This window comes from Rhinatrema bivittatum, chromosome 1, assembly GCF_901001135.1.
Source record: "Rhinatrema bivittatum chromosome 1, aRhiBiv1.1, whole genome shotgun sequence".
NCBI classification, from domain to species: Eukaryota; Metazoa; Chordata; class Amphibia; order Gymnophiona; family Rhinatrematidae; genus Rhinatrema; species Rhinatrema bivittatum.
The window spans coordinates 703,291,138-703,313,058 of NC_042615.1; the positions used below are offsets into that span (position 1 = coordinate 703,291,138).

The 21,921-nt window shown below is 39.2% G+C and overlaps 1 protein-coding gene across 6 annotated transcripts in view; it reads right to left on the reverse strand.

Moving 5' to 3' along the window:
- Positions 1-21,921, reverse strand: part of MAST4 (microtubule associated serine/threonine kinase family member 4) — a 963,205-nt gene that overhangs the window by 135,884 nt on the left and 805,400 nt on the right. For all 6 annotated transcript variants that reach the window (XM_029575919.1, XM_029575908.1, XM_029575928.1 and 3 more), the window contains 3 exons: positions 17,333-17,411; positions 12,619-12,773; positions 2,238-2,313 (listed from right to left, as the gene is read on the reverse strand). In XM_029575919.1, coding sequence (XP_029431779.1) covers positions 2,238-2,313; positions 12,619-12,773; positions 17,333-17,411 — 310 coding nt within the window. The remainder of the gene's footprint in view (positions 1-2,237; positions 2,314-12,618; positions 12,774-17,332; positions 17,412-21,921) is intronic.

A 21,921-nucleotide genomic window follows, 5' to 3' on the forward strand; every position in this document is an offset into this window, starting at 1 on the left:
ATAGATACTTATATTGCTATTATAGATACTTATATTGCTATTATAGATACTTATATTGTATGAAAAAAATGTTCTATTCCTCAGTACGTCATTGCCGCCTTTTCTTCCATTTTATTCATGAATTGCATTTTAAGACTCTTCCATCATAACATTGTATTGCGGTTGAAGAAAAATATTCAAACAAAAACAGAATTTGGAAAATACCATCAGAATTCAGATACACCAAGTTTCTGGCTGATGGAAAGATACATTTTTACATGAAATAATACAGGTACGCCTGTAACATACAAAGTATATTAAAAGAATACAGATATTTATGTCATGTTTCTATCCTCACATCCTGCAGATAAAACTGGCTTCAACACCAATATCTGCTATAAGGTTAAATGAAGGATATAAAGGTCTCATCCATAATCAGCAAGGAGGTTTCTTACTAAGATTTTATAAAATGAGATGAGTGGCACTGACCGTCATCAAAGGGCCGAGTCATTAAACAGAAAGCTAAAAAGATTTGAGCATGTATGCTAAAACTGGGATTAGCAGTCTATTTACTAACCTGGGGGCCTCTTTATCAAAAAGAAATAAAGCACATTAACACACGTCATTAGTAAATAAGCTTCACTGAGATTAATAGGGCCTTTTTACTAATGTGTGTCATTGTTTTTTGATAAATAGGCCCTCTGAGATGCAAAGCATGTCCACAGTGAGAGGCCTTCTCTAAAGAGAGTGTTAGCCTTTTTCCGTGTGCACATTCTACATGTAGAAGGATCAATTAGCAAAAGGAAGCCTTTCACCCTGCCTCACAACAATAAATAGGGGCTCCAGACCTCCTCCAATCCCCCATCACTCCATGACTCACTCACTCTCCTCCCACCTCTCTTAAACCCCAAAATAATAAAAGGCCTCTAGGACACCCCTAGGCCTCATCCTAAATATTCCCACAACAATACCCTCAGAACACCCATCAGCCTGATAAAACTTGATAGACAGTGAAGTGCTGTTAAGCAATGCCATATTAAGTGCAATGGTGCCAACAAACTTGCTTCCTGCTGGCAAAGATTTCTGGTGCCAGACCTGTGAGCTGGGAAATCTGAAAGAGGGGCCCAGAAGCACAGGTAGATTTGGTGGAAGGAGAGGGTTGCCTTGAAAGGCCTTTACTCTTTCAAAAGGGGGGTTGGGGAATGGGTGCCCTGGAAGTTTGGTTTCAGGGGTTGGCATGGGATGCCATGGAGGGCTGCCATTCTTCTGGGGCGAGCTGTGTTGAAGAGTTCCTGGAGAACTAGGCTACTTGTCAGGGAGAGAGGATGCCCTGAGGACACAATCTCCCCCCATGATAAATGTTCTACCAATATGTTAACATTTAATACCAGTTTGTAACAGGTGCTAAATTTACCAGGACTCAGTTGTCACAGTAAGTTTCCCGATCCTTACTGAATAGGGTTCTAATAACTAATGAGCTCCATATCTGAATTCTATGAATACATGTACGTGCTCATTTTTAGCACTCATGTGAATGCCCAACTTAGTAGAGGCTTCTACCCGTTATAAATTATTAGTGATTGGGCAGCTAATTAGCATGTATGCTAAGGGCCAGATGTACTAATGGGGTTTTTCCCATTTTTTTTTTATCTATGGGAAAAATGCTTATTTATTAAGTTTTTATGTCTTGTTGCTTAAGCTAATATAAGTCATTCCAGGCCTAAGTGATAATGGCTGTTAGGGGCCAATTTTCAAAGAATTTAGATTCCTAACTTTTGGAGTTGGGCCCCAGAATTGGATCTTTAGAAAATTTACTAGTGTCGAGTTCTTATAAAGTTCCTAGTTTCACTAGGCTCCTAAATTTAGGAGAGGCTAGAGAGGCGGAGTTAGGATAAGGCAATAAAGGAGTTTTGCACTGATTTTTAGACCTAGGTACCTAATTAAGACCCCTAAATATAGGCAAATGAATAGCAGCCCTAAATTTAGGTCCCCGAGTATCAGGGACCTCAATTTATGTGAATTTTCAGCTGAAAAGTTAGGCCCCTAAATCCAGCTGAAAATAGGCACCTAATTTAGGAGCCTAAATTTAGAAGGTCAGCTTTTTTTTTTAATATCGGCCCCTTAGTGACTTGGTCCGAAAGCCTTTACTGAATTGGACTATTACTCCAGATTCAGCACTGTAAGGTGCACATACTACAGTTGCTTGAGCTCATATGGCATTGCAGTTTAGATATGGGATCTCATTTGTAATTTATTACCTTTGGGAATCTTTCTTTGTAGACATGGTTCATCATAATTATTTCATGGTCACAGCAGGCAGGCGTACGTCCAGGGCTGCAAGCAAAGCAAATTATCCCTTTAAACTCATCTCAGCAGGAACAGAATGCAGCTCTACATTTTGATGCAACGTTTTGCATCATAAACAGTGTATAACCTTCTCCACAAAGGTACAACATGCAATGGATTTGACCTAGAGGAAATGCTAATAAGGACATACTTTCAAAGACCTAATGTAGACCTTCCTACTAGCAGGACATTTTGATCTTATCCCATAGGTGCACTTTTAGAACCATGATTGGATAACACTAATAATAGCATTACTCTTTTCCCTTTGTTCCCTCTGAAAACCTTCATGACACCAGAAATGTGCTGCCAGGGTATTTACCTGCATACATTTTACTGAAACATAATGATGTGAAATATTTTAGTCAACTGTTCAGATAAATGATAAAATAAAATTCATAATTATGAATTATTTTTATTACTACTACTAATAGGAAATCCCAGATGGGTTAAGCATTTCAGTGCCTTGGCAGAAGGATAAAAAGCCTTTCGTCGCTATGTAACCAGTTCAAAATTGACCCAGGAGCAAAATCAATAACCTCTGAAAGTTCTTCAGTAGTGTATGAGAAGAGAACTGAAGTCCTGGATCCAGTCCCTAGTGGTCCATATTATAAAACCATCACAATGATTAGCATTACTTGATACCCTCTCTGTATGCCTTGTCAGGGAGGTGAATGGGCACAGGATACAAATTATTCTCACCCTTGCACATGATTGCTCCGAGATCAAGACTGACACCCAGTGACTAGACTGAGCTTTCTGTGGGATGTAGGGGTACACAGTCAGTCATTCTCTGGATAGCAAAGTTAGCCGGATAACTTTGGAGGTATATTCAATAGTGCAGCCGCATTATTGAATACAGCCATCTAACAAAGTTAGCTGAATAACTCTGAATATTGGAATTAGCTAGATAACTTACTCGGCTAACATAACTCCTCCCTGAAATGCCCCTGGAATGCCCCTACGTTATCCGGCTATATTTTAGCCAGATAATATTTTTATTTAAAAATGTATATCCTGCCTAACTACAATACTAGGTAGGTTACAATATACATACACAGTAATCAAGCTCTAAAAAGTATAACCAAATATAAGACAAGTAACTAACAGTAAGACAAAATTCTAAAAAGTACAAGCTAAAAGGTGAATTTTAAAAGCTCGGCACATGCCAAAAGTGGAAGATGCATGCACAAGTCAGGCTGACCCACACCGAGCGGATTTTAAAAGCAGTCTGTGAACGCGGTTATCTCCCACTACGTGCACAAATGAAAAGTTCTGAAAAGGGGGTGGGGTGTGGGTATGTCTGAGTGGGGCAGGGGCCTTCCTTGATTTCACCTTGAAATTAGCGCATAAATACTTTCATGCACAGGCACGTGCTAAGGTCCCCTGCTGCGTAACTTCTGATATAGATGGCGTGTAAGTCATAAAACAAAAAAAAAAATAAAAACATCAGCGGGGTTTTAAAGATCGGGGCTAACAGGGGAGAAGGGTGCTAATAACCTAGGGGGGTTGGAAGTCCTATTCCTTACCTGGGCAAACTGGGAATGAACTGGTAAAACTGGTAATGGCATCAGCACGCATGTATTTTAGAATACCCACACTTATGCCTTAGAAGTGGCATTTGCATGCACATGTGCACACATTTAGGATATTTTATAACATGTGCACATATAAGCGCGTATGTTAAAGAATGGCCACATCCCTGGAAGTAGGCCAACAAATATGTGCATATGTGCACCCGTGCACCTGTTTAAAAGTTACCATCCGTGAATTTAAACAGCACACATAATCAATAAAATTCATAAATAAGAACATAAGGTATCCAGCTAAAATTTAGCCAGATAAGTGCCCAAATATTCATTTAGATGGATAAGTCAGTGAGTTATCCAGTTAAATGCCTCTGAACATGGACCTTGCAATTTCTATTCTGTTGATGGAGGGTTTCAGCTTCTAGAGCTGTCAATTCAGCACCTTTCATGAGCAATAAATTCACTCAATATCACAAAAATGGGAAAGCAATTTGTCAGGTAGGAGAGAAAGATATTGAGGCTTGTGACTCGGAAAAGGCTGGAAGATAATAAATGACAAAAAACTAAAATGACTTTACAAAGTCAGTGGCAGCAAGGAAACACAACTAGTGTGCTGAAAAGAACATTCATCAGTGGGGGAAAATGTGTAGTGCTGGACCATAACTTAGCACTTTGAAAGCTGTATGGTTTGGTAAACACATTAACCACAAAGATGTTGAAGAAGGTGGAATAGTTCAAAATTGAGCTATCAGGCTTATTGGAAGAGTATTCCCATTCCTTCTGTGCTGTGTGACAGGAAAAATGAGACGGGCATGCTTAGAAAAAATGACAATTAAAACAAAAAAAGTAAAAACTAGAATCATCTTTTCAAAAGACTATACAAGAATAAGATGCTTTAGATAGTTAACTGAACTGGCACAAAGTAAAACAGATCACAGATAATGTTAGCTTAAAATCAAGGAAGACATTCTTTAAACCAAAGGAGACAAGATGCAGGAATAAGCTCCTTTCATATAGAATCAAAGCATCTTCAGCTGATGTCTGAAGAAAAGAACAGATACGTCTTACTTACAAACATTTATAAGCCTGGGACTATATGAGCAGCAGAACCCAAAGGGGCTACTGACACTCAGGAAGCAGCAATAAAGAAATAAATAAGTAAAACAGACGCTTTAAATAAGTCTAAACCAATTCCAACCTTTGCTGCTGGTAAACAATTGTTATACAGAGTAGTGGGATATTTTATGGCACGTATCTCCCATGGGATATTCCTGTACCAGAAGTATGATATTGTTCAAAAGAAGAAACCTGCATAGTAACACAATGCACGACAGCAGATAAAAGACCAAAAATGTCCATCAAGGCTGCCCAGCAAGTTTTTTTGTTTGTTTGTTTTTTAAATAGGTGGTAGCAGCAGTCGTTCCATGCAGGCTACCCCCAAGCAGCAATGTAACCTTTAGATGTAATAGAGAAGCTACCCCATTTCTTCATTTCCCTTCTCTAGCCAGCAGGGATCCTCTGTGTTTGCCCTTTTGAATTCCATTACCATTCTCAACTTCTCCACCTCTTCCAGGAGGGCATTCCAGGCATCCACCACCCTTTCCGTGAAGAAACATTTCCTGATGTTGTTCTTGAGTCTTCCCCCCCCCTTGGATTTTCATATCATGACCCCCCTACTTTCACAGCTTCCTTTCCATCAGAAAAGATTTTTGTGCATCATTAAATCCTTTCAGTTATTTGAAAGTCATTATCATATCCCCCCTATCTCTTCTCACTTCCAGAGTATACATATTAAGATCCTTCAGCCACAACCCATATGCAGACCCCACACCATTTTTGGTCACCTTTCTCTGGACCTCTTCCATTCTGTCCTTATCATTTCTGAGATGAGGTCTCCAGAACTGAACACAGTTCTGGAGAGCAGCATTATCTCCTCCTTTATTCTATTGATTATGCTTCTTTTGATGTAGCCAAGCATCCCTCTAGCTTTAGCCACTGCCTTGTCACATTGCTTTGCCACCTTCAGATCTTCAGGCACCATCACCCTGAGGTCTCTCTCTCATTTCATGTAAATCAGTCTCTCACTTCCCAACACATACAACTCCTTTGACTTTCCTAAGTCGATTTTCATTCTTTCCGCTCCTTCAGGTATGTCCAAACAAAGACAAATTTTACCTTCTAATCCATCCGCAACATCACTCACAAAGATATTGTGTAAAATAGGTCCCAGAACCGATCCTTGAAGAACTCCACTTATTACTCTTCTTTCTTCAGAATAGTTTACATTTGCCACTACTTGCTGACCTCCGTCAGTCAGTCAATTTATGATGCATTCCACCACCTTGGGAGCCACTCCCAGGCTTCTCATTTTATTTATGAACCTCAGATATGGGATTGTATGAAAGCCTTGCTGAAATCCAAGTCAACCCCCATCTAGCACTCTTCCTTGGTCCAATTCTTTAGAATCAAAAAACTAACGTATGATTTCAGTCCAGAATGGTTTGGAAAATATCACATCGTCAAGTATCTTCCCAAACGAAGGACTTCATGCTAATTCGTGTGTGTGTGTGTACACGCGCGTATGGTGGAGCCTTAATTGCATTTTTCATAAATAAATAATAAACTCTTAAGTGACACACTGAAACATAACAAAAACAGGAAAGTCTCCCCTTCCTAACAAAATAATTACAAACCATAGTTATATAAGCTCCCATGAAAAACAGGAAGGATAGCTTTCAAACAACTGTGTGTGGCAGCATATACGCGCTTATATGGCTGCATGGATTTTTACCATAGTATTTCACAACTCACATGTATGATATATATGTATTTTATAAAATACACGCATCTCTACCCTACAAAATATGCATGTATATAGGCTTATGCACTAATACATGCAGAGCATTGAAACGCACATCAATATACTGAATACGTACACTTTTCCAACCTATTTTAAAAATATGCACACCTATTTTACACACGAGGGTAAAATAGGACTAGGTTGTGTAACTTCCAATTTACACACGTAAGTCAGCCAATTTTAAAACATGCAAGCATCAAGGAAACGACCAGTTCTACCAATTAATCTATCAGTTCACCCAGTTCTTCTCTGGGTCATCAAGAACTTCCTAGTTCTTCAGCCTGAACTATCCTCCCAATTCATGCAGACCTCCCACCCAGTCAGTACTACACTAAAAAACTTGATTAATATCACTTACACCAGATAATCAGCAGGTGTAAAAATACGCAAGTAAACTGGAAAATGTACGCCCTGGGACGGTCTTAGACAGTCCCCTCTTTACACGTGTGTATGTGCTCGCAAAAATGAAACTATGTATGTATTTTCAACTTTTACAAAACATGGAGTATGCAAGTAGAATATGTTCAATTTTACAGGTCTAACATTTAGAAAATCCACATTTAAGTGTATGTCCTTAAAGTGGCAGGGGAAAAAACATATAACAAATGCAATACTATCTAAGTATTGCCCTTAAGCAAGCCAGCACTCTATTAACAAAGAAAAGTGTTTTATATCCCCACTTATACAAATTTCACTTAGGGAAGGAGGTTTGGTGGAGCCTTGGATCAGTGACCCAGAAATAAAACAAATTGACTGCGGTCTAAAACTGTAGTCTCAAATTTTATTTTATATTTTGCAGGATATTTAAAGAATTCCGAGTCGTCATCCACTACTACCCTCTTTTAGCCTAGTGGTTCGCGCAGCGGGCTACTACCCAGGGAAACCAGGGTTCAAATCCCACTGTTGCTCCTTGTGACCTTGGGCAAGTCACTTTACCCTCCATTATCTCAGGTACAAAATCAAATTGTAAGTTCTGTGGGGATAGAGAAATACCTATAGTACCCTGAATGTAATCCGCTTCGATGTACACTTTGAAGTGCCAAAAAGCAGAATATAAAAATGTAAATAAATTAATAAAATCTAAATAATAACCTCCTGATGGAGAGCTGATACAGCTCCAGCCCCAAATAAGGAGGGGTGGCAAAAAGAACCTCTTCAGAACCAACAACCTGTAAAAATTCTCTAACGGTCAAAATCTTCTCTGGTGTGAGCTCCATCACTGTAGCCCCTTTTTCCTCTGAGAGAGATCTACAGATCTTCAGGTTCCTGGCCTCTGGATCCGAGGAAAACCCATCTCCAGGAAGCTCCAGGTTCTCACATCCAGCCTCAAAAATCCTCCAATGAATCAACTCTCAATCAAATGTTTCTCTTAACCTCAAGGTAGCCCTGACCAGCAGGGATTTCCCTTAAACAAAAAAGACCACTCAAAGAGGGGTATAGGCCTCACTTAGGCAACAAAAACTAACATAGCTCTTTTCTTTTTGAAAGCCCAACTAAAAGACCACACCTACTCTTCTTTCAGCCCCTACTTATAAGTAAGATCCACCCTCTCAGGCAGCCTCTAGAGGAGGAGCTAAAATGCATTCCTTCTAGATGATTTGTGGGCTACTAGGGACATCTAATGGCCAGCCCGCAGGGGAGCCAAATTAGCCCTATGAAGTGTAAAAGCAGCAATTTTTAAAAGTCCGTTTATACATGTAATACCCAGTTTTATGCATGTAAATCCTTTTGAAAATTGCCTCCTACGGAGTGAATTTTCAAAAGAGTTGCATGCATAAAAGTAGCATATATCATAGCAATTTTCAACAGCTCATTTATGCGCCGTATTGAGTGAATTTTCAAGGAGTTACACGCGTAAAAGTAGTCATTTTCAAAAGACCATTTACATGCATAAAACCTTGTTTATGCATGTAAATCCTTTTGAAAATTACCTCCAGGGACGGTAACTTTCAAAGTGGCGTGTGGGGCACATTAGCACGTGTGTGTTGGTGTCCCCCCAGGGACATGGATAATTTATAACTTGCGCGCACATATGTGTGCATGATATAAAAACGCTTTAACGTACACAGGTATGCCTAATTTAAAGTGGGTGCACGCCTAGGCGTGTAAATCCCATAAGTCAGGGGGTTTTTTTTGTTTTTGTTTTCTTTATTGGAGTTTTATCACAAATGTAAACAATGATAACTGTCAGAACATTTGGTAGAAACAGTAGAGAAGTTCCACTTCTCCCCCCACTTACCCCCCTCCCCTCCCTGCAGGCATCATTTTCCCAGTTTTCCCTTTAAGGCATAGAAGCTGTCGAGGCAGAGTCTCTATACGTATATTTGGTATAGTCCAGAATAAGAGTTTTCTTGAAGCATGGGAGCGTGTTCCAGAATTTATTCCAGATGGCATTACAGGTATGTTATGCCTCCATGGATACGGTCTTTGCTGTCATGAATTCTTGTTGCATCAAGTTGATCAGTCGATTATGCCAGTGAGTTCCACATGGTCTCTCGGTGGTAATCCACAGGAACATAATTGTTTGTAAGGCGATAAGTAATGCCTTGCCTAAAAACAGATAATCAGGATCTGATGCAGCAGGTAGTGAGTTGCTAAAGAGTCTAAATAAACACAGTTTGGGGTCTCGAGGAATCGTTGTGGTAAGTATCTGCCCCAAATATTTACTACTTCCCCCCAGAAGTAGACCAGCTGCTCACATTACCAAAGACCAGGGTATTTTAAAGCCAGCATGCATCCACACCATGACCAGTTTCACCAATTCATCCACCCGTTTGCTCAGTGTTGAGCCAGATCTTGCACCTCCAGTGTTGAGCCAGACCTGCACCTCCTTTCTGACTTTTTAAACCCCTCCAAAACAGCCTAAGCATTTATGCGCACATCTCTTTTACAAAGTGCCAGAAAATTGACATAAACATTTTTTTAAAGAATGTTTATATATTACTTCTGACTAGATATGAAACGGGTATCAATCCACAAACTTCAATACAGAAAAGACCAAAGGCCGGACCACTTAATCTGATTGGCGAGGTAGTGCATCAACAAATCTTTTCACATTTATTTGTGGAGATGGGCGTCCCAGAAGACTAACTGGGCTATATGGCAGCTGAACCAGATGTTATAAGCATGGCTGTAACACTAGTCTGGACAAATGAATTTGCCTCACCTCATGTTTGTTTCCATCACAACAACTTCAAGTGTTACAGTTTTAATAGTTCTTCAAACTTATAAGCATGTTCAACTCTAATCTTATCTTGTTAATCTGTGCTCATTCCAGAAACTGATACTGCTTTCAGTTGATATAAGATGAGTTGATGTGTTTGCTTCACACTTATAAAGCTGTGGCCTTTTCTTTCTCATGCTTATAGTCAGCGTAAATATCTTAGAGGTGGCTATGAGGGGGCAGATGGTGGTGGCTGGCGGATGTTACATTTTAAGTTTCTTATTTTTACTCAGTATGAAAAGTAAATCTAACTTAACAGTAGGATACAGGAAATGGTTATAAAAGATAAACCTTACTCTTTAAAGTGGCCATCCCCTGAAAATGTTTTTACTACAATGGGATGCACAGGATCTGGCGATTCTTTCAGGACCAGACATCCAACAATAAAACCATGTTATCTAATGTCATCTGCTCTTCTCCAAGCTGAACAGCCCTGACCTCTTTAGGCTTTTCTCATAGGGGAGCCATTCCTTGTTTTAGATGGCTTTCTCTGCATTTTCTCCAGAGCAATTATGTGGTGACCAGAACTGCACACAGTATTCAAGATGAGGTCTCACCATGGAGTGATACAGAGGCATTATGACATCTACCATTTTATTTACCATTCTCTTCCTCACATTCTGTTTGCTTTTCTGACCACCAACACACTGGGCCAACGACTTCAATGTATTATCCACTATGATGCCTAGATCTCTTTCCTGGGTGGTAACTCTTAAGTTGGAACCTAACATTGTGTAACAGCAGCAAGGGTTATTTTTCCCTATATGCAGCACCTTGCAATTTTCCACATTAAATTTCATCTGCCATTTGGAAGCCCAATCTTCTAGTCTCACAAGGTCCTCCTGCAATTTATCACAATCCGCTTGACATTTAACTACTCTGCATAATTTTGTATCATCCGCAAATTTGATCAGCTCACGTCATACGTCTTTCCAGAACATTTATACATATATTAAAAAGCACTGGTCCAAGTACAGATCCCTGAGGCACTCCACTGTTTACCTTTTTCCACTGTGAAAACAGACCATTTAATCCTGTTTCCTGTCTTTTAGCCAGTTTGCAATCCTCCTATCCCATGACTTTTTAGTTTACTTAGAAGCCTCTCAGGAGGAACTTTGTCAAACACCTTCTGAAAATCCAAATACACCATATCTACTGGTTCACATTTATCCACATGCTTATTTAACCCTTTTAAAAAATGTAGCAGATTTATAAGGCAAGACCTCTCTTGGGTAAATCCATACTGGCTGTGTCCCATTAAATCATGTTTATCTATATGTTCTGCGATTTTATTCTTTATAATTGTTTCCATGATTTTTCCTGGCATTGAAGTCAGGCTCACCAGTCTATAGTTTTCCGGATCACCCTGGGGCCCTTTTTAAATAAATTTCAGAGGTTACATTGGTCACGTTCCAATCTTCTGCTACAATGGATGATTTAGACAATAGGTTACAAATTAATTGTAATAGGTCTGAAATTTCATTTTTTAGTTCTTTCAGAAACCTGGGGTATATACCATCCAGTCCAGGTGATTTACTACTCTTCAGTTTGTCAATCTGGCCTACTACATCTTCCAGGTTCACCATGATTTGGTTCAGTTCATCTGAATCGTCACCCTTGATATCTGTCTCCGGAACGAGTATCTCCCAAACAGCCTCTTCAGTAAACACCAACGCAAAGAATTTTAGTCTTTGCATAATGTCCTTACCTTTCCTAAGTGCCCCTTTATTAACTCATTGATCATCTAATGCTTCGGATATATTTTAAAAAGTTTTTATTATGAGTTTTTGCCTCTATGGCCAACTTCTTTTCAAATTCTCTCTTAGCCTGTCTTATCAATGTCTTACATTTACCTTGCCAATATTTATGCTTATTCCTATTTTCTTCTGATGGTTCCTTCTTCCAATTTTTGAATGAAGATCTTTTGGCTAAAATAGCCTCTTTCACTTTTAACCATGCTGGCAACTGTTTGATCTTCCTTCCACCCTTCTTAATGCATGGAATACATCTGGACTGCACTTCTAAGATGGCATCATGTTATCAGATTCCCATTAGAGGCACATTTTCCATATTATCAGTTAATTTTTTGACGTATGGAATCCGCTCAGAATGTATTGTTGTATGAGCAGAATATACATTTTTTTACATAAATGTTGTCCTGTTAACATTCTTATGCAAGAAATTCACTGCACGTATTTAAGTTTGCGACTGCTTTTGGAATAAATGCTATCATGGGAAAAGTTCAAATTTGTCTTAGCAAGTTTACTTGCACAAAGTAACTTTAGAACATTTTCTGTTATATTTCTATGTAACTGTGCAAACAAGTCAAAATAACTTTAAGGATACAGCTAATAGTTGTGACTGTTTTTATACAATTAGCTTAATTAGTCATAATTATCTCAGCTTGAACGTGCAAGAAGCCAAAAGTATTCTGGAAGAATTCCCAAATTACAGTGCTAAAGATAGCATTATCTAATAGTACGTCTAAAACATTATGTATCATGCAGAAATAATACTTTGGCTCAAATATGGATGGAAAAAATCTGAAATTACTTCACTAGGGTTAATAAAAATAAAATCAAATTTGGCCTAGCATTTCAGCTAAACAATGTCAAGCTTGTCAAGACAGGAAAATTGTATTCAGCTTTAATTACCGCTTTGAAACAGTGGCAGCTTACACACACCTGAGACTCCTGGATCGAGGGCGCATCGATGTGGTCCTGCATCTGTCATCACTGGCAATGCTCTCAGTACAGAAATGTTTAGACAAAAAATGCAGTTCATCAGCTGTTGGTTGATATGGTAGCTGGTGTAACTTCTCTTGGGAGGAGGAAGAGGACTGTAAACAATATGGGAGAATATTGGGGTTATCAAGACAAATAATATAGATAGCGTGGTATTTAAACATGAACACAAAGGTATGCATGGCCTATGGCCCAGATTCAAAATTTACTAGTATAAGCACAGACACTCCATAGTGCAAAAAATAAAATAAATAAAATGGTCAACCACTTCAAAAATATGATTATTCAGAACACTTTTCTGCATGGCTGCTAGTTAGTTCGTTCCTGGAAATGTTCTCTATTAAAAAAAAAAAAAAAAGATGGAACATGCAGGAAAGGCAAGAAGGATTGCACCTTTGATTGAAGAAATACAAAAAATATTTTTATTGTTTATGTCTCTGATATGTAAACCAATACCATAAAGCAAAAAAAAATAAAATGTTTTTTTCAGAATGAAATAATGCAAATGTGCGTTGTGCAATTTTTAATTTTAAATATATACTGTACAGCATATGCTGGACACATGTACATATTAACTATTACATACACATATAATAAGGCTGGTAATACAATGTACAATACAACAGATTCTAATATTTTATGGGGCTCATTCAATAAACTTGAGTGTGCATGCTAAAAACCTTGTGGTCACACTAAAGAAAGCAAGCTATGTGGGAAGGCCTTACTGGGCATGCTAAAGAGATCCAGCTAAAAGGAAGTATTCTAAAATTTGAATGAAATGAAAGATCATCAAAAGCAAACGAGGATTTAGCATGTGCCTGGTAAATAACAAGGTATGTTCAACTTTCATGTTATTTATTGAGCGCTTGCTAGTTGAACACTATATAATACCTACCTCGGACTGGTATTAATTTACTAACATGAGCCTGTTGCTTACCAAGGAGAAGTTAAATAGCATGACCATGTTAAAATGAGCCTTCTCTTGGGATGTCTCAGCTAACTGGGAACAGAGGGACTGGAGAATGAAGGGCATGGATAGACCATGATACTGTCAATTGTACCCAGGGGCTCTTGGGGATGAATATATTTGTCCATACTTCTCTTTGCCTGAACAAAACAGAGCTATCATAAAGAAGTGAATTTTCAAAGGAGTTATATGGTAAAAGTAGCATATGTCAGCAATTTTCAAAAACCCATTTATCCGTGTAAGAGATTTGAAAATACAGCCCTATGGAGTGAATTTTCAAAGGAGCAATTTTCAGAAATCTATTTGAAAATTACCTCCATACATTTTTAGGGAATTCTACCTATCCATATACTCACACCACAAATATGCCTTCTCAGACATAAGTTAGCCATCACAGAAGCTGTTTAAGCATTGCTTCATACCTCACAACCTACAAGGCACAGATGTGTTATGCTGAGTTGGAAAAGGACAGGCACAAAAAAATAAAACAAAACACGGTTCTTACGATCACTGCTGTCCTTGCTGTGGTTGCACTGGCCAGGTAAGCACAGCTGGCATTTAAACATCTCTCCATGAACATTTTTGTATCTCTGGCTTGTCAAAAAAGGAAAGGACTCATTCTAGGGGGACTTCCCTCAGGGCCAAGAGACTAGTCAGTGGGTGCCTCTCGCATTCCTTCCTCCACCCCTCTCTCTCCAGTGCAAAAAGTGCAGGTTACCCAGTCAGGGGAGACATGGAGAGGAGGAGGAGATGGGGGAGACACATTTGAGTATTTGAAAAATAAATATTACTTTCCTTACACAAAACAAATATTTTTCCAAGCAATCAGAATACCACAGGACAAAGGTCTTTGCTGTCATTGACATTCTTATTGTGGCCAAAGACCACCTTAGGCATACAGAGGCTTGAGGGTGAACTGCAGTCTGAGTCTCAAAAGCTTCTATGAGCTAAACAATTGTTTTGATTTGTGTGCAGAGCCCATTTTGAGGAAGTAGCAGACTGTGTGGTACATCCACTGCTGGGACTAGACTAGGGGTAGGGAATGGTCAGACACCTTGTGGATCAGGGCAATTAAATGCCTGCCTGCAGCCTTCTCTTGCTTGCATGCTTTCTTCTGCCTGGAAGTATGTCCTCTCACATCACTCTTTGAAGATCTTTACTGCCACAGACTACAGGTGGTTCTAGAAATGCACTCAGGTCAGTTTTCTGGAACTTTCTGCTCTCCCTTCACCGCCTCAACTAGACTGTGCAAGCCCTCCCACTTCCTCCCTCTGCACGGACAAGCAATCCCCATGTACCAGACTTACTTGACTACCCCTTGAGAGCCAGGGGTCAAGAGAAAAAGATCTTATGTTCAGTTTAGCATACTCACACGATTTAGATTTCCCTCGGTAAGTAACATGGTCATGATATTTAGCCAATGCATTTTTGGGTTTCCATGCACAAGAACAGCATGGACACAATACTGGGAACTTTTGTTTTTTTCTGCCCTCAAGCTCAATCTTTTTGCCTCACTCATTGAGTGGCTTTTTAAAAATGAATATTAAATTGTTTGCGCATCCTTGCTAAAATATTGTTTGCGGGTGTTTTATTGCATAGAACCCTCTTAGAATTTCTTGAAATTGAGGCAATTTAATGCTTTTTCTTGGCTTTCCATTTTGTGTCTTGAATTGTGTTGACAGTTTCTGATTAGTTATCATTTTTGACTGGCAGAATATCAGTTTTCCAAGGAGCATGACATATCAAGGACTTGCTGCCCTTGATGTTAGTGGGATAAACCCAAATTTCCTGCCATTCTTACTAGCTGTCTTGTTCCTCATAAGAGATCCATGTACATGGCTCTTAACCCCAACATCCCCTTGTGAGATCTGAGCCATTTCTTTCTATTACAGCTCCAGAAGATTGAAAAAAAAGGTGATATACTATGACAAGATTCTGTTACACTTTTCATATTCCCTTTCTTGTTTGTCTTCTACTTGAGCTTTCCAAAGTTCCACAAATTAAAGCTCGTTATACTATTTTCTGTACTTTATGTCCCTTTGTGTCTTGTTTTATGTTAGTTGGTCTTTGTTCAAGGGCTGATACCTGAAGTTAAAGTTTCAGGATCATTAGAAAAAGCTAAAAAGTAGGATTTATATAATACAAATATTGTGTAACGTCCGCTGTCTTATTCTATTCAAGTACACATTTCCATACAATTCCATACAGTGCTGTAAAGTAATAAGCAGACTAAATTCCCAACCAGGTTAATTAAATGTATAAGAAATGACTTCCAGACAATCCCTAAAATGTAGTAAATGTTATTTAAGTTTTGTTCCATTCTGTACAAGTATACTGTACACAGCTCTCTTTCCAAAAACAACTAAAAGTGGACATTCAAAATGCTTTGACCAAAGAAAGATTGGGTTTTATATGATGGAACAGAGAGGGGTTCAGTTTACATGATTTGGGATAGATAGAAGACCAGGATTTATGTATAAGTAACAAAGATTTTGCTATAAGAGAAGTATATTATGCACAACTCCTTGGTAGCGCCCTTTAGACAGGAGGAAGTTTCGCATAGGATCTAAACCCTGCAAGCTCTAATTCAATTTCATTTTAATAGAGCTATGCAGGAAAAAATACTTTAAAGAAGTACTATGTATTTTGCAAATTACTGTTAAAGTATGTTTGAAAAAATGCTAAAAGTCACTTTGTTCTGAAAGGATGTTTGGGTTCCAAGCATGTCCCTGCACTGTGACTTCTGGATCAGAGTCAACAAGTTTTCAAGATAGCATTTGCTTTTCAACCCAATAGGAAGAAAGAGTCATAATGGAGTGTTCAGCCTGGTCGGACTCCAACCTCTGTTTATGCTACTCAGGACGCTGAATGGCTATTACCGGCTCAATGTTTCATGAGGCCACAAGCAGTGACAGAGGTTAAAGATGTGATTCTAATCAGAAAACTGAGCAGATAGGACCTTCATGGGAAAAAGGACATACATGGAACAAGTACCTCTGGGTAGTGTAAACCCTTTGCAAACAGTATTTTTAGGGTTTATTTTATTCATGTTTTGTGTGATTGTGTGTTCAGGAATGTCTATGTTTTTACTGTAAGTCACCCTGGGAAGGTATGAAAGAATGGGTAAAATACCAAAACAAATAAATAAATACATAGATACATAAATCAGCAAGGTTTTCAAATCTTCTACTTTGGATGCAACATGAAGGACAGATTCAATTAGATGAAGGGATTAGTGTAACACACTTCTAGAGTACAACATAAAAAGGCCAAACTACATATATCAACATAGCCAGGAGGTAAATAAATTAAGACTGCCTCAATAATGAGCTTTTAGACTTACAAGAGAGCACTAAAATAGTATATGAGAAAACAGCAACAAAACAAAAAATTCCTCAGCTTGGAAGAACACAATTCTGTAACATATGTATAGTGCTAAGAAAAGCCAAGGAGAACAAAAACATGGTGCATTCTCGCACTACTGGGATTTAACCATGCAACACACATGAGGAATGAAAGTATTCAGGTAATGGAAGTATTCATATCCTATTAATTTGTCAGCACATCATCCAATGCTGCCAAGGGGAACAGAGATGGACATGTTATCCTTGACTTCCCTCAAGGCACCAACCTTGCAAAACAGTTTGCATAGCTCAAATTTGTAGCTGAATGAAAACCAGCACTTACAGAGACGGTGGAACTGGGTGTATTTGTTCCATATCCAGAGGAAGGAAGCGAAGCCAAAGACCAGCGGCGTCCATCGGTCCTATGGTAAAACTGAGGTTAGTTCAAGTAAAGTACTGCAGTATCACTACACGTCTTTTCAATGTGACATTTTGAGCATTTCTGTAAAGGAAAAAGTGATATGAATAGTACTTCCTGGTGAATAATCTACTGAATGCAATCAGAGTAGTGAATTAGTAGGTTTTTTTTTCTTTTGGCAACATGAGAATTGGAAAGTGAATGTACTGATTCATCATACTGAACTTCTGCAGCTCTGATGCACACAAATAAAAATGAACAGTATACAGATTCTAGCATATGAAAAGAAATCATCAGCCTCTGAGGTCAGCACAGCCAAGCCTATGAGTGTTCAGTTGGATGGGGTGTGGTAGATGGTAGGATATCATCGGTCACCCTGGAGACCCACCCCTGGAAACAGATTTCTTCCCCCGCTGGGGCACCTTTCCATTGGCTTGTGAGGGAGGTTCCCCTCCACCAACAGAGGGATGGTGGAGTTGGAACTCGGGCAAAAAGGTCTCCAACCTCTGCGTTATAGCATGCTTCATGCTTTCAAGACCTAATCACTAAGAAGCATACAGTACACACAGCTAAAAAGTCACATATTTCCATGCAAATCTGTGGACAGCTCCATGTGAGTGTCTATTCATTGGTGACAGAAATTTGTGACTTTTTGGCAGTCTGCACTATTTAAAAAATCTCAGGAAACAGCGGAGTCCAACAGTATGCTCGATTCCACACTGGTGGTGCCACCTGTTAGAAAATTCTTAACACAAGTCGCCATGAAGCAAGGCGAAAGAGTAGGCCAGCTTTGGAGAAAAGCAGTTAACTAACATTTTGTGCAGTGTAGAGTATGACAGCTTCAGGAGTTCAACTACTTGCTCAAAAGCACTTTCAAAACTCACAGGCTGGCTGTGCTGATCACAGAGGCTCATAAGAGGATCACTGTCCTCATGCTCTGCTAGCACAGCTGTGGAGGGCTCCGCGGCAGATGGGGAAGGGGAGAGAAGCAATGAGAAGGGTGAGACCACAAACCAATCTGCTTTCTTAGATAATGTGCCTCTGTGAAACCTGTCCCGGACTATTTTCTGCAGGCTGTTTCCATGTGGCTTTTTATAATCCAGGATCCAAGGCAGACATAGGGAAAAAAGTTTACAGAAACTAGAGACTTGGAAAAGAAGCTGGCACATCTGCTTCTAACTGAATTCTGCTGTGTAAATCTCAGGCTTGAAATCGTGTTTTAAAGCTGAATTACATGGAACGGTATTATAATGCATTTGACACAATATACATAGAGAGGACAGCACAATCCAGAAATAATTATTCATTTCATTAAGAAATTTCTATGTACATTTCCCAGAGAAACAGACATGTCTATTACCGGTTATGGATATAATCAACAGATTATGAAGAAGATCACAGAGCCTATTCTTCAGGACTAGAAAAACAACATCAGAGCTCCATTCTCTGTCCTCAATTTAGCAAATCATTAGCTCATACCTCTCTCAGCTGAAGGGGAGCACAGCACATTTCTTATTGTTACATTGCATCCATCTGGTAAAATAAATCAGTTTGCACGAATGAGAGACTTGGGAAAGTGGCATTCCTATGCCTTGGCCAAGGTCATTTTTTTTTTTCATACATCATCATTCCTTGTGCTTGTCCAGAGCCTGCCTGCCTGAGGATTTTCTCCTCCGAATATCTTAAAATTGAGGAGATCATGATTTTAACAGATATGGGAATAGCAAAAGCATGCTAATTTTCTTGTGTAACAATAGAGATTTGCAAAAATTTCATTCGTTTTTTATACGGAAACTTAACAGTCCTGGAGGAGAGACGTGTATGCAGTATCAAGCGCTCGTTTTCACAGACTGATGTATTTCACCAGATGGACATTGCAATAGGTTAATTCTTCACTGCTGTAGGTAACAATTGTGCTGATGCCCACTGGTTACAATGGGACCTCCTGTGGGTGCCCTCTGTTTTATTGTGTACCAGGAACTTCTGTCATAGCTTTATTCCTTTAATAAACTATTTTGCTGGGATTTGCCACACATAAATTTAGTTCCTTTGATAAGCCCAAATGTCTTTAAGCACTGCATGCATGCTGTAGCAAGCACTCCTCATCCAAATGAAACATTTCAGCATTACATTTCCAATACAGTATGGAACAGCTGATCTTAGGTGATGTAGTCCTAATCATATTTTATGATGGCAGCAATTTTCTTCAAATAGCCCATGTAGTCACAAAGACGCAAGTGGTTTTAACGCCTGTGCTTCACCCAAATTTTTCATAGGAAAATCATGCAAGTACTTTGCCTGTGACGACCTGCACACAGTGCACACATTAAAACCGCTCACAGGCTTTGCACCTGCTCTTTTGTTTGGGTAGACGGGGGAATAGAACACATGACCTTTGGAAACCATCAGGTGTGTGTGCTATTTTCCTCCCCCTCCCCTAAATCCGCTGTTTTTTAATGCATACTTTTTAGCCATTCTGAAGGTGGCAATTTTCAAACAGACGAATTTCCCCTGGTAAATAAATATGTAGCAGTGTAAATGGCCTTGAAAATTGCCCTCCTCATGAGCTACTCGATGGAGTCCATAACTACACCACAGCCTCATCCTTTCCCACGTTTCAGTGAAATTTCTTCAGATAAAGGATGGCAGAAAGATGGAACAGATTCCCAGCGGAGGTGGTGGAAAAGGCAGTGACAACATTCAAGAAAGTATCTTTGGTAATGGGGAAGTGAGATGAAGACCAGAAATCAGTTGGGGTCAGAAACGTGTTGGGGCAGACTTCCCACTTATACACCCACCCAAAATAGCAACCCATACTTTAAAGATATTGGACTGCTGGACCAAAACCTTCAGCAGGGGTGGAGGATATATAACTGGACACTTCTCGTACATGCATATTTACAGTCCAGAAAGAACTTTGAGATCTCAAAATAGAGGGCTGTTGGAAGTTCCTTCAGTACGATTAGCTCATATTGGTGAGGTAAGAGAAAAAGCCTTCTCTATAGCAGGTCCAGTGCTCGAACACATTACCTGAACATTTAAGAACACTAAATAATACAAAGCTTTTTGAAAAAGGACTCAAGACCTGTTTGTATAAAGAGAAGTTTGCAAAGGTAGAGGCTATGTTACTAGCATAATATGCAATGGAAAACTGCTGTAATGTAATATTCTGAACTGAAATGTTTTTATTATTATTATTATTTTCTCTTTTTTATTTTCTGGTATTTTTATTCTTTTTATTTGTAATTGTATTATTTGTATTTTATGATTTTTTTTTTATTAGTAATGCATTCTCATTGCTATGTATGGCTTTCATGTAAACTGCTATGATATTTCTTTGAATGGCGGTATACAAAATATTTTAAAATAAATTAAATAAATAGAAACTATTACGTTTAATAATCAGACACTTTTTTTTTAAAGAGTAAATACCAAAAATTTATAAAGCAAGTAAAAAAAATTACTCTAAAATTAAAGCTATCACCTCCTTGACTCTACACTTGTGTAACTAGTTGGTCTCTCCATAAGTTTCAATCTGCCCTGTGCCACTCTCCTCTGAGTGATTATACCACATAGCTAATTCCACCAGAGTACCTGTCTACAGTCTCTCCATACATTGACTACCCCCTGTTGCTGTTCCACATACCTCCTGAAAACAAATCATTGAGCACTTTGAGGAGGGATTATCTGTGCCAAGGAGGAAGGAATCCAAAGGCATGTAGGGAGCAGAGGCAGCATCACGGTACACGGCAAGACATAACTGGGCCATGCCATGATAGAGTTAACTTGTAAACAGATGATGTGCTTTAAAGAGGGTTGCCACTAGATGATACTCTGAGGAATGAACCTGGAAGTAAAGAGGGGGATTACTGGGAGAAACTCTGTGAAATAGATGCTTTGTAAATGCTGGTGTTGACAAATTAAGTTCCTGTTTTACTAAACCAGCTCCAGTCTTTTCAGGGAGTGAATGGCTGATGCCTATGACAGGCTACATCTGCTCTATTCACTTGCATATTCAATGCAGGCACCAGTTGTCTCAGACACTGTCTAAGATAGAGAGTGCAGTTTGAGGTGGTACATTCACTGGCAGATGGTACTGTTTCCAGAATGGAGGCTTATCTCCCCAGCCATTGAACCCAACAATATCTTTCAGGTTTGGGTGTCTGGAGGCAGTCTCTCTCGCCCTCTGGCTGTTCCATCTGCATTGCTCTTCCATGAGAGACTGAAAGGTGCTTTTTAAGAATGTACCAAGACAATCTGTTACAACAATTCTCAAAATGAGCTATCTGCTTAGGCTGGTCCCAGAGTAAACCTGCACATCTTATTGTATCCCAGTTTCTGAAAGTGGGGTCAGCTTTGCAGAGGTAACCTCATACAGTGATACAGGGAAGGGTCAGGATCAGACCACCACTTCCTTAAAGTAATGTAGCCCAGCCAAAATCTCTGGCTCTGAGCACCAGAGAGCAGTAGACTGAGCCAAATGTTTTTATGAGCTGACATACTTGTCAACAGTT